We start from the raw sequence: 13,038 nt of genomic DNA on the forward strand, positions 1-13,038 counted from the left end.
TCCCAGTTTACCCTATGCATAACTCAAGGTCCTACTCATGTTTGACCATCTCCAGCTCTCCTGAGCACAGCTAAATGGAAGCACTGCATATCTGCTGTGGCCGCTATTAGCAGATTATGTAGCTAAACAAGAATATCCAGTTGTTGGTCATTGATTTATCAATAAAACAGTAACTGTAAAAATGATAGAAGAGGCTCTGTACTAGATAGTCTTGTGAAACAGTTTATTTCTTAAGCATTAATGACCCGTTTAGAGGTCTTTACTGGTCAGGTAATGACCAGCTAAAGGAGTTAAGAACCCGAGGCAAAGCATTGTAATAAAACCATGCATACAGCATGTGTTTGGTTCCTCCAAATTCTATTAGGATAGAGAACTGTAACGAATAATGAAAGACATGTCCAGAAGGCACTCATATCAGCCCTCTCATTTTATACTTGGCATAACGCACGTGGCCTTATTCCAGCTGCACAATTCTCTCCTTGGTTATGCTTCCACCTATAACTGGGAAGTGCAGTAACTGCAGCACAGAATGGCTAGTCATGACATAAAGGACCCTGTTCCTTTGGGCAAATAATTCTTTCTCTGGCTGAAGGAACCATCTAGGATCTTTTGCATCTGGAGGGAATGTGCTCCACAGAAACAGAAGGGAGCTAATATGCTGACAGGCATTTCAGCCAATCCCGTGGGCTCTAAATCCTATTCTACTAGTACTCAAGGTGGAAGGATTAAATGTCTTCTGTATTTCTCAGCAACTCTACACAAAAATATTGAGTTAAATATAAATGTTTTTGTTTTGTTTTCTTTCTCATGCTTTTTTTCTACTGCTTGCATTATGAGAAGAATTACATTAAAACAGGAGTTTAATATGGATATCTCCACCCTAAGACGGAGACACAAAACAGCTGTGTACATGTAAATGCCAGTAAATGAGAAGCCAAGTGTTGGAACAGCAGCCATCACCCTCACTCTTGGCTTCAGAGGCAGGTAGAATGCTCAGGCCCACATAACCGCATCTCACTCTTACAGCCCCACAGCATCATTGATTTTGGTCCTGATTTATGGCATCACTTGTTCTTGATAAGAGCCACTTGCCAGCACTACTCAGAAAAAATAAAATACAATCTGAGAGAAGAAACGAGAAAGAAGAGAGGATAAGAAATAAGAACTGCTAGGAAAACCTGCACAGATTCCTGTATTTGCAGGATGAGGTGCTCTAGGTTTATCTGCTCAGCATTTACGACCATATAATCAATGGAAAAATGAGGATAAACGGCATTCTGGAGACTTAGTCAAAAAGTTATTTAATTTCACTGTCACTTCAATGACTACAGTATATTTTAAATGTTTACATTGAAAACCACTCTGTAGTGTTTACATGACTAATTATAATAGCTTCCTGAGAGTATTTCCAATTCCCTGTGTAAAGAGCCTTTAAGACATGTTCAAGGCTTATTTCAAGCCTTAACAATCCTTCAGAACCATTGCAGCTAATCGTATAAATACATATTAAGCAAAATTTGATTTTAACTCGAGTATAGAGTAGAAAGGATAGAGGCAGCTGCATATTCACACCACTCCAGTTTGAAAGGTCAAATATCTCGGAGCTTAATTTCGGACCATCTGATCACAAGTACAATTTAGGCATTTACTCAAACTACATTTTCCACCAAAAACATAGGCAGAGTAGAAAGCATACACTAAATTAAATAGATATGATTATTTCACAGCCATACACTTGGAATAGCTGAAAATACAGAAATAAAACTCATGCCCTAACTAAAAGCTGATTGGATGCATGCATAGCAAAACCTGAACTTAAACCAGAAGGTTTATTCGTTTTTACAGCCAAATTATAAACTTTTGCAACACAGGGTTAACAGCAGAAGTGCTGACACAACAGTGAGGATAGTGGCGTCTGTAAGCAGCACTATAATTAATCTAAGTGTACTGTCACTACACTGAACACTGCTTCTGCAGGATCATTCCAAATCACGAGATGCTCTCTCTTTCTTTCTCAGATAACATGCAGTTTACTTCCAATCATGCACATTTCCAGTCGTAAGAAGATTTGCCAAAGGAACACTAGGTCTCAAAGCAATATCTTAATCAAATCAAAGTTTTCTTCTGTAAAAAAAATTTTTGGCTTTTGGAGAATTAGTAACATCTAATGCCTCAGGATAGAGATGTGAAACTGTGAGCTGAAATATGCACTGCTGGAGTCCGTACTCAGCCTCCTTGCTTCTAGCCATTTACAAGTACATCTATCTAACCTCCTACCCACACACCTACACTTTATATGGTCATAAACCACCGATGCAATATCTAAATTATACCCTGAAAACTCCAGGTTTGAAATGGGTTGTATGAAAATTCACCTCATGTGGTTTACTCATTTCTGCAAGAATAGAAGGCTCTGATTCCTTTTGGATGGAACTCATTTAAACAAAGCCCAGCAGCAAACACCCATAAATTAAAGCATTATTGGTATTTATGCAAAGAGATACACGTAAACTGCACGAATTCCATGTAAAAGGCTTTAAAAGGGAAAGCATTAGAATCTTACACATACTGCACTACCTGCATTTACAAAGTTAATACGTTCTTTGTGAATTAATACTTAGAAATGCATACTACAAGGCAAGAAAAAATTGTATCCCATCTGGAAACCTAAAATGCATGTGAATAAACAGATTTTCCCTACTGCCTCTCATATCCTCTGAAGCAATACTGCCTTAATAAACTAAAGAAAAATACAGGAACAAAATAATATTTCTAAAAATTTCACTATATCTGTATGAAGCTGGTAATTTATAAAGGATAGACATTTACATAGAATATATTGACAATATATCTCTTCAACATAAGCCATATTTGAAGCAATAGTCTGCCTCATGAACTTTATAACCGAACTATTGTGACTATGTTTACAGAATTTTTTTTATATATATATATGTATATATATACACACACAAAAACACACACACACCAGAATTACTCATTCTTTATCTTTGATATGCAGGTTTGTGATTAAAGATGGATTTGAATTCTACAGTAAAATTAAAATTTCTATAATAGTAATATTAACATGCAATTGCTACACTACAATAATGTAAAATGATAAAAAAAATGCAAAATAAAATTTGATGGCGTGTTTAGAATCAGGGCCACTGGGCCAGTGCAGACCTTTCACCATTTTTGCCCTTTGAAAACAGAGTTGCAACACTCTGAGAATTGGATAAAACATCTTCAGAAGAACATGTGTTTAAAAGACAACAAGCAGATGTAGCATAATCATTCATGTCAGGGCTGCTGTGGTGCAAAGTTGAGTTATGTTTTTCCACTAATAACAGTATTTTATCTAGCAAGCAAAGAATGCCACAACACACACACACACACATAGATATATATTCAGAGAAGCCAAAAAACATGTCTGATGACTGCTCTACATTTGAAGAGCAAATAATGATTACAGTCATATGGCCCAGACCAGTAGTTTGTCAAAACCTAGAGCAAAGAAGTATTACCAAAGTAATGATATTTATTCTTTCATCTAAGTATGGGGGTTTACAAACACTCTAAATTAGCACTAATTTTGTTCCCCTCCTTGTGTTGGTAGTGGCATTCATGCCATTGAACAAGCAATAGACCAGGAAATTAATTTAGCTGCAAAGTCCCCCACCTTGCACCTTCCACTCCGCTCAAAAAAAAGATGATTTTCAGCGGGAACATTTGCTTGATCTGATTCACAACATGACATCCTAAAAGCTACTATCAGCACAAGGCAGACAGGACAAATGCATAGTCAGTGTAAGACTGGAGGGCACAGGAGCATTTGTCCTGGCAGCCTGCGTGTGTCAGATTTAAAAATGAATGCACGTACAAGTCATAGTGTCCAGGCTGTAGATATTTTATGGATGGTTAAAGAATATCCAAGGCTCGTTATCCCCTTTGCTTTTTGCAACATCTCCAACTCTCACCTTTGGAAATTCAAACTCCTCTTGGCTCAGATGACTGCGTACAAAAAAGCACCCATAACTGCTACCATTGTTGCATCCCCTGCTGGGCAGAAGTTGCACATCAAGCTATGGCTACACAACTGGAACAACCAAACTACACCAACTCTGTTCCAGCCTGCAGGCATACCTGTTGCGAGCTAATCAATAATATCCACAGAACGCACTTGTGGAGCCCACCTTGTCACTTGGTGAGATGACCCTCTGAACTAGAGACCTCCAGAAAGCTGTTGACAAAGAATGTGCACAGCCAACATCCTAAAACATTCAGAAAAGAGGTTACCAAGCGTGCACTATCCTTTATGACTTAGGTAAAACTTTAGCATTAAGAGACAAGGCAGTCCAGTAGTGTGGCAGGCCTTATTCCTTTGCAAATGGTACCCACGTAACCCCCAAAGCTCTCATGTCACCAGTGTGCCTGACAACTTGGATGAGTGCAGCAGGTTTTGGAAGTCACAGACAGGTTTTTAGCTACTGCGTCCACAGTATCTACTTAATCAGCCTTCACATTTTTAATGTCTTTTCCTCAGTAGTGTGAAAGATCTGCTGAAAACAAAGGCAACAAATGACACTTGGAAATAACTATTGCTTCAGACGCAAAGCAATCCACTGGGACATGGAAGCCACAGTTACAGAGGTCCTGCTGAGGCTCACAGGCAACACACTCCCACATTACAGCAGCAGCTCACATCAATCAGCCAAGACCAGGAGATCCCAGTTAATTATCCAATACCTACATGCTAGAAAACGAACACCTTCAGACCAAAGACCCAAACCCCCTCCAAACCCCAAGGCTACAGGATCAGACTTACTTCTGGTGCTGCATTTTCGGTTGCATTGTAGCGCATCTTCAGGCAGGTGATGGAGGCCAGTTTCTCCAGGATACCCTCTCCCAAGCCAGGATGCAGGCTCTGCCCCCTCAGGGCACTGGTGGCTCCAAAGCCATGATCTCTCTGTCACCAGGTTATTGCAGAAAAGCCATGAAGTATGATTTAGGCAAATACCTTTTGCTGAGGGCTTCACTACTTCTAAGAAGACATGATGGGCTCAAACATCTCTCACAGAAGATGGCTGTAGGCTCCAGCTCACTACTGGTCAGATGCAACCCTGAGTCAGAGCGTTATTCCAGCCCTAAAAGGCAGGAGCTCAGACATCACTGTGGATCTTACATTTGCTAGTGGCTAAATCTAGTGATTAGTCAGCACTGGGAGCTGCTGAATCATTCTTCAAAGGCACCTATCTCTGCTTACATCAGTGAGGCAGCTGCTGTACTTCACTTCCACAGCCTGAGCTGTCCGTCTGTGCCTAAGATCCTTGCACTAAGACTGCATGATGCCTACGCTGTAACAAATGCCTGAGCCCTGCCCTGCCACAATGCACATGCTAATGAAGTAACAATATTGATATGCATAATAAAAGATGCATAATATTCAGTTCTTCATCTATTTTTTCTGATAAAATAATTTCAAATGTATGCAGCATTATCTGACGTCATGACAACTGTGAATGTTTTTAAGCATCTTTGAATGTTTCTGTTAATCCAGACTCTATCTCTCATTATAAATTGTTTGGGTATTAATTATTTTTTATTAAATGCATGTAGGCATTGATATTCATGGAAGACAAATGACATACTAAGCAGATGAGACAATTAGCATGAATTACTTCAATAACCCTAAACTCTTCCAAATCTCTGCATTATTAAACCCTTCTTTGATTAATAACAACAACAAAAATTAATATCACATTTTATTATTGTTATTCTTCAACATTTTTACTGACCATGACAGACTTCATCTGACTAAATCTGAATTCTGTCGACTTTCATTGTAGTAAAGCCCAGCCTTTGAGATACGGTGCTCTCCACAGGGGCTAAACAAAAGCAAGTCAATATTTTCTTGCAAAAGGACCATCCCTGAGTCAAGAGTGTGAGGAAAATCTTTAGCCAACTCTTAGAGGAAACTAGCTACTTAGAAATACATAATAAGCAATTAAACCTATTGCTTCAGAATTTAATTGGAGTTTTAAGAACAGCGGCAATTATTTTCTCATATCAGTGGATGAAATTTCTCACAGTTGTGTGCTAGCAGCTATTAAACTAAAAATGATACAACAGAAAACATTTGAAAAACACAACAGAAAAAGTCATAAACTTCTGCTCCTCAGTGATAAAACTGAACAAAAGGCATATTGGTTTGCAGTGGTTTTGTCCACAGGAGAATTTTGGTACTATTCTAATATCCACTCTGACAGAAAACAGCTGTAATGCCCTAAGTCAAGACTATCTGAATTTTTTTCTCTTGCTTTTTTTTCCCCCTTTTTTCTTCTTATATCTGAAATCAATTAAACAATAATTAAAAATTGATTTTGGAATGCTTAATCCTGCACATCTGTGCAATTTTTTTTTTAAAGTTGCTTCTGGGGAAACTTAAATATCACTGAACAAAATCCTCAAAACTTCTGTCACCAAACAGCGGGATTTAAACGAGACAGAGAGGAAAACCCTACTCTCCTTATTTAGTGGAGCGCTGCTATCACAGTCAACAGCACTGCAGCATCTTTAAAAGCGACACAGCTTACACTGTATCACCCACTGGAGTCAATAGGAGTGCCAGAAGGATGATAAACAGCTATGTTTCAGAAGTACGTTAACACCTAACAAGAGACAAATTAGAGACACTTAGGAGAGGTGTGCATGAGTAAGGTTAATACAGTTCTGTAGAATGTTGCAGTTCAGTTCAAATCCTCTCTCTGTCCGTGCACAGGGTGGCAAGAAGTCAGTATATGCATCTCAGGAACTATCAGAAACTTCCCCACTAAATCCTGCCTGTATTACATACATGGGAAGACACAGGTTGCCTCAAATAAACAGAAATACCTAGCACATCTGTATTTGAAGGTTGAGAGAAGGACCTCTTCTGACCACGAGAGGGAGAATTGAATCATACTCATTGTTTATTCACATATATTTGTTTCTCAAACCAAGCTTGCATGGAACACATTTCATGAGTTCATCACAGTCAAGTGACACACCTCAGCAGATATACATATATGATATGTATACCCTATATACATACTAGGGGTGAGCAAAAGCAACTCCCAGAATGTCTTTTTCATTGAGGGACACTGAAGAAGATTCAGTAACGGTGAGGTCATGCACTACTTGAGGCAAGTTAGGGCTTAATTTTCATGAGGATTTCAGGAATGACTCCTGAATGCTGCAAGTGGGATTTTGCAGATTCATCTGTGCCTTGTCTTTTTCATCCCACACTCTCATGGCTGCCTGTTTCTGCCCCACTTCACAAGTCCCACTGGCGCTCCTAAGAACACATGAGCTGTGGGCTAGCATTGAGTTAAGGCCTTCAGACACCAGGTTTAGCTCCTCACACTCCTGCTAGTTCAGATCTCACCTACTAGGAAGTCTACTCACATGTAAAAAGCCAAAAATTATGACTGGAGGTCCTTACAAAAAATGTAGACAATCCTGACGAAAGCGTGGTTTCCTTGAAGAACACGGGATGCTAAAACCTGATCTTTTCCTTAAGTCTGCAGACACAGATTTTGCTGATAACCTTACAGACACAATGCAAAGTACATCTATTTTTCAGGCTGCTAGGGAAGTTACAGACTGAGGGATGTATGAGATTTTCGTGAGAGGTTTATGTTTATTACATCTATTGCTGCTGATAGCAATAACTAAGAGGATTCCCCACTGTACAAGCCTTTGCAGATCAGCAATAAGATCTTATGTTCTGGTTGTGCTTCAGTGCTTGGAGAAGTGTGGAGTAATAGAGGTAAATAAATAAATTACAACATGTTTTTTTTCACCCAGCTTCAAAACACAATCCTATTCCTCATTTTTCAGAATCAGCCATTACTCATGTTCACTCCTGAGGACTGGCTTTATTTACAGAAGAACTCAGACTTTATGTCATATGGTTAGGTCTCATAGCCTCCCAATGTTATTTGTGACTGGAATAATCACAGACCATTTATAAGAAATTTGAGGCAATATTAAGTACAGAACATGTTTTGGTTGTTGGCCAGCATGTCTGGACCTTATACCATGCTCAGTCAAATATATCATCAAATCCATTTGGTGGCTGGTCACAAGCGGTGTCCCCCAGTGCCCGGTACTGGGGCTGCTTCTATTTAACATCTTTATTAATGATCTTGATGAGGGGATTGAGTTCACCCTCAATAAGTTTGCATACAACACCAAGTTGGGAGGGAGTGTTGATCTGCTTGAGGGGAGAAAGGCACTACAGAGGGATCTGGATACACTGGATGGATGGGCCAAGGCAAACTGTATGAGTTTCAATAGGGCCAAGTGTCGAGCCCTGCATTTTGGTCACAACAACCCCAGGCAACCCTACAGGCCTGGGGAGGAGTGGCTGGAAAGCTGCCTGATGGAAAGGGACCTTGGTGTGCTGATGGACAGGCGGCTGAATGTGAGCCAGCAGTGTGCCCAGGTGGCCAAGAAGGCCAATGGCATCCTGGCTTGTATCAAGAATGGAGTGGTGAGCAGGACCAGGGAAGTCATCCTGCCCTGTACTCAGCACTGGTGAGGCCTCATCTCCAGTACTGTGTTCAGTTTTGGGCACCTCAGTACAGAAAGGACATGAAGTGCTGGAGAAGGGCCAAAGGAGCAACAAGGCTGGTGAAGGGCTTGGAGAATATGGCCTACAAGGAGAGACTGAAGGAACTGGGGCTGTTCAGTGTGGGAAAAGGAGGCTGAGGGGAGACCTTGCTGCTCTCTGCCAATATCTGAAAGGTGCTTACAGCAAGAGCAGGGTTGGTCTCTTCTCACTGGTGATAGGGTGAGGAGAAATGGCCTTAAGTTGTGCCAGGGTAAGTTTAGGTTGGATATCAGGACAAACTTCTTTACAGAAAAGGTTGTTAAGCACTGGAATGGGCTCCCCAGGGAAGTGGCTGAGTCACCATCCCTGAATGTTTTTTAAAACTGTTTGGATGTGGTGCTCAGGAACATGATTTAGCGGAGGGTTAGGGTAGTATGGTTAGGTTGTGGTCAGTGATCTTTAAGGTCTTTTCCAACCTGAGCAATTCTATGATTCTATATTCTATGATCATGCTAATCTCCAGCCAGTGAAAGGAGATGGGAAACAAGCTCCATTCCACCAAAGAACATCGCAGTGGATGTGACTGGGACCCAAATGCTGTCAGCAGACAGATGTGGAAATCCCGTCCCAAAGCAGTGGTAGTTTCTTAATCTACTGATATGTAATGAATAGCTACTGATGTCATCATCAGAAAAGGCCATGCACGGTTTCTATTATGTTCCTTCTAAGGCATGCACTTATTTTTCTCCCTTGAGTTATGAATTCTTTTTTCTTTTCAGAACATGGCTAAAATCTAATTCTACATATTGAAATTACTACAAAAGGCAGCTTGTATCTGACATGCAATGGCAGTACAGTAATACCTGAACCACATTTTCTGTGCTACTGCAGCAACAAAATTAATGAGCTGACCTATATGAGAAGGAAGTCAAAACAAATTTTTCCTACACAATGGCAAGGGCATTGTATAGGAATAGGTCTACTTATGTCATTCCATATTATAAATTCACATACACTTAGGCACAGGAAAGAAGATTTTGAAATTTGGACTGCAGAAGAACAATTTCTGTTAAATCAGTACAGCACATCTGTACTCAACCTAGCAAGAACCAACACTCACACACCCATTTTTTGAATGTTTGAAAATACAGCTGCAACCACAACATCCCTCCATGGGATGCTAGGGAGAAGCATCTTAAGAAAACGAGTGCTGTACCCACAAGGCAATGTGGGTACAGCTGTGTACCCACAAAAATATTTTGTTCATATAGATATATTATGCAGAGCATATTGTTATATGTAATACATAGATCTCCTGTATTACATGCGAGGACTGCTCCAAAAGCAACGTCTCCTATTTTATTATGTTGGCCCACAACCTCAGGCAGATGTCGGTGGGATGGCAGTAGAGACTTGAACCATCCTACAAATACCCTGTTACATTTTGTTGCCTTGTAACAGATGGCAGCAGAGGGGCAGTCCGACAGGGTAGCATTTGACATGGAAGTGTGTATGGAGCAAAGGGGTGGAACTGAATTCCTCCATGCAGAACAAATTGCACCCATTGACATTCACTGGCATTTGCTGGACGTTTATGGATGCCGATATGAGCACAGCGAGGGGTTTCAGCAGTAGTGGTGACGACAGTGGCCACCTCTGCTGGCGCAGATGTTTATGATGTGCAGGCTCTTGTTCATTGCTGGTAAAAATACACTATGTTGAAGAAAAACAAAAAAAAAAAGCAGAGTATTCTATAGCTGAGAATTTGCTATATAAAATAGTGGTGTTGTGCTCTTTGTATCTCTTGTCATTTCCATGGAAATAAATAGGAGGCATTACTTTCAGAGCAACCCATGTACATGTAAACTATATGCACCAGCAAAGGTGTGTCTCTACACAGCTACATACGAGTTTTCCATTGGCAGAGAACTCCAAGCACAGAATGTAAACTTGTTAATGGACAGCATCCTAGACTAACGCACAACATGCCTGCAACTGCAATGGATCCGCAGTGTCCCCAGAGCTACCAGGGCTGGTGCTCATCTATCTCCCTGCAGCAGGGCATACAAGGAAAGGCTAGAAGGCACAACCACTGCTCAACATCTTTGATCAAAGGGGTTGTTCACAGGTAAAAGGGGAAAGGTCCCACCCTTAGAGACACAGCAAAACAGGTTCATTTATTTGAGTATTTTTTTCAAAGCTAAAATCTATGAAGAAATGTTAGTGAATTCCACAAATCCTGCAGAAGCACTCAGTGGATCAGTTAAGCCAGCCAGTGATACTAGAAAATACTGATGCCAGCACTTCTGATAAGCAGGTTAACCTGTAATGCTTCAACTACTATCCTTGGTGTCACTAACTGCTTCATCCTGAGAGTAATTGACTCCAGGGGAAAACAAAAGAGGGGATTTTGGTTTGTTTTGACAAATCCACTGCAAGGCACCACACTAAGGTGCCAAAGGCTACTTTGTATTTACAATGCTGATGATACACACAACTCAGAAGTTTCCTGACCTCAAGTACAAACACAACATGAAAGGTGATATATCAAACTGACACTATCACAGCCAGGAAAAAAAAAGGAAGAGAAAAATAGCTTAGATTTATACCAGGCTTGCCTGCCTAGCATAAATACTAATATCAAGCTATGCAGGCTTTGTTATAAGGCTGCCTAAGAGTTTTGTAATGTACATAAGCACAGAACAGCTCCAAACAAAATGGAAAGCACTTCCAAAGAAAAACATGGCAGGAAGTAGAGAAAGAAGTCTTATGAATCTGGAGAGTAACTTTAAGTTTACAGAAGCAGCAGCATATTCAGGCTTCGCTTACCCTCTCATCACCATGCCTCATCTTACACTTCCAGCCTGCAGGCCAGCAACCACCCCTCTATTTATTGGGCCCATACTTTCTTTTTCCACCATACTTTTGTGCATGGGTGAGCCACCTTATCTGAAACACTATCAAAGGATGTCAAACAGAAAATACACCCTCCAGAGAGCATCTGACCCCAAGGCTTCTTTTAATTGAGGCATTAAGACGACTGATCTCATAGAGGGAGGGAAAAACAACAACAAACCTATACACCTTGCCCTCCCCCCGAAAAACAACCTTCCTGTTAGTTACCTGGTGTAATGTCATGCCCATAAGGGAAGGGAAGGAATCAAGGACATTGCTCCAACACATAGGTTAAGATCATCCTTCTGTATATAGGGGTATTTTAATTGTTCAGGAAGAGCGTTTACCCACTTTGTCACAGCTGTATCTCCATCACTTCCAACCGTTCAGGGCAAAAGCTACTTGCAGTACTCCAGGACAAAATACAACTGAGGTGAAAGGAAATATTTGTATAAGTAGAGATAGATGTGTGGTGTCTAAATGAAAGCAAAAGCAGAGAATTCCGCAGCTGTAATTCTTCATAATGTCTGTGTGACCCATTAGAAGAGAGACATTAAAAGAAGTCAGTTACTTTAGAAAAGATAACATGAAGGCATTGATCACAAGGATAAAGTAAAAGTGGAAATTTACGAAAAGTTTTGTAGTACTTTCTATATCCTCTCATGCACTACAGACTAATCAGAGATACTGTGAAAATATTAATGTGAATAACACAGGTGCATTTCCTCCAAAGAACATACATTTGAATAATATAACTTATAATACAAGCTCTGTATCATAATTTAATTTAACCATGAAACCAATTTCTGCCTTCAACATTTTATGTTTTACGGTATGAAACAGAACATTATTTGCTGTAATGTAGTTTATTTAACCTTAACCTGATGTGGTGCAACAGTGAATGCAGATACACTCAAAATGTTAATAATATGACACATCAAACTGATTAAAATTTCAGTTGTGTTTCCTCCATCTCCTTTGGAAAGTTAATGAATTAATGAATCTTTAAAGGATAGTCAGGGAGGCCTTAAAAAGAAGATGCCTTTTTGAGTAAGGAGAGAAAGTGGCAGATTACAACTTAATGGCTTCAGAATAATGGTAATTTCCCTATTTTCTTCACTTGCCTTAGCTCAGCTAATGGCTTCATTAGTGTCCACACTCTCAAACAAATAATAGGGGACCATGTCACATCCATCTTAGTCACATCACAATAAAACCGTTAAATACAATTCAGCTACCTGCCTTCTGCCTATGCTATGAGGCAGAATTAGCAGCACAATCGATACAGAATCCTGGCATTAAATGCTTTTTTTTCTAAAAAGAAGCGTGTCATCAGGTATAATCATGCATTGCTATTTAACAGTATGGCAAATTTTATGGTGATTAGATTAGAGCTACTCAGAAAGGACACAAAATAAAGGGGAAAAATATCCTTACTTTACACCTATTGATTTAAAAAAAAAAAAAGAGAGAGAGAAATCAGAACAACAGAAACCAGCACAAACCATCACCAAAAGTACTCAGCTCTTTATTTGATAAAATTGATGGAT

The 13,038-nt window shown here is 40.0% G+C and overlaps 1 protein-coding gene across 6 annotated transcripts in view; it reads right to left on the reverse strand.

The window, feature by feature from the left end:
* The window catches only part of AFF2 (ALF transcription elongation factor 2), a 347,616-nt gene that overhangs the window by 308,612 nt on the left and 25,966 nt on the right, over positions 1-13,038 (reverse strand). Inside the window, exon 1 of one of the 6 annotated variants that reach the window (XM_085230948.1) lies at positions 4,826-5,009. The exons of the other annotated variants lie outside the window; for them this stretch is intronic. Within the exon in view, the coding sequence (XP_085087074.1) occupies positions 4,826-4,851 (26 nt within the window). The 5' untranslated portion in view covers positions 4,852-5,009. Of the gene's footprint in view, positions 1-4,825; positions 5,010-13,038 lie in introns of those variants that run through there. 6 annotated transcript variants of the gene reach the window in all.

The sequence above is a fragment of the Meleagris gallopavo genome, chromosome 9, assembly GCF_905368555.1.
Source record: "Meleagris gallopavo chromosome 9, MGAL_WU_HG_1.1, whole genome shotgun sequence".
NCBI classification, from domain to species: Eukaryota; Metazoa; Chordata; class Aves; order Galliformes; family Phasianidae; genus Meleagris; species Meleagris gallopavo.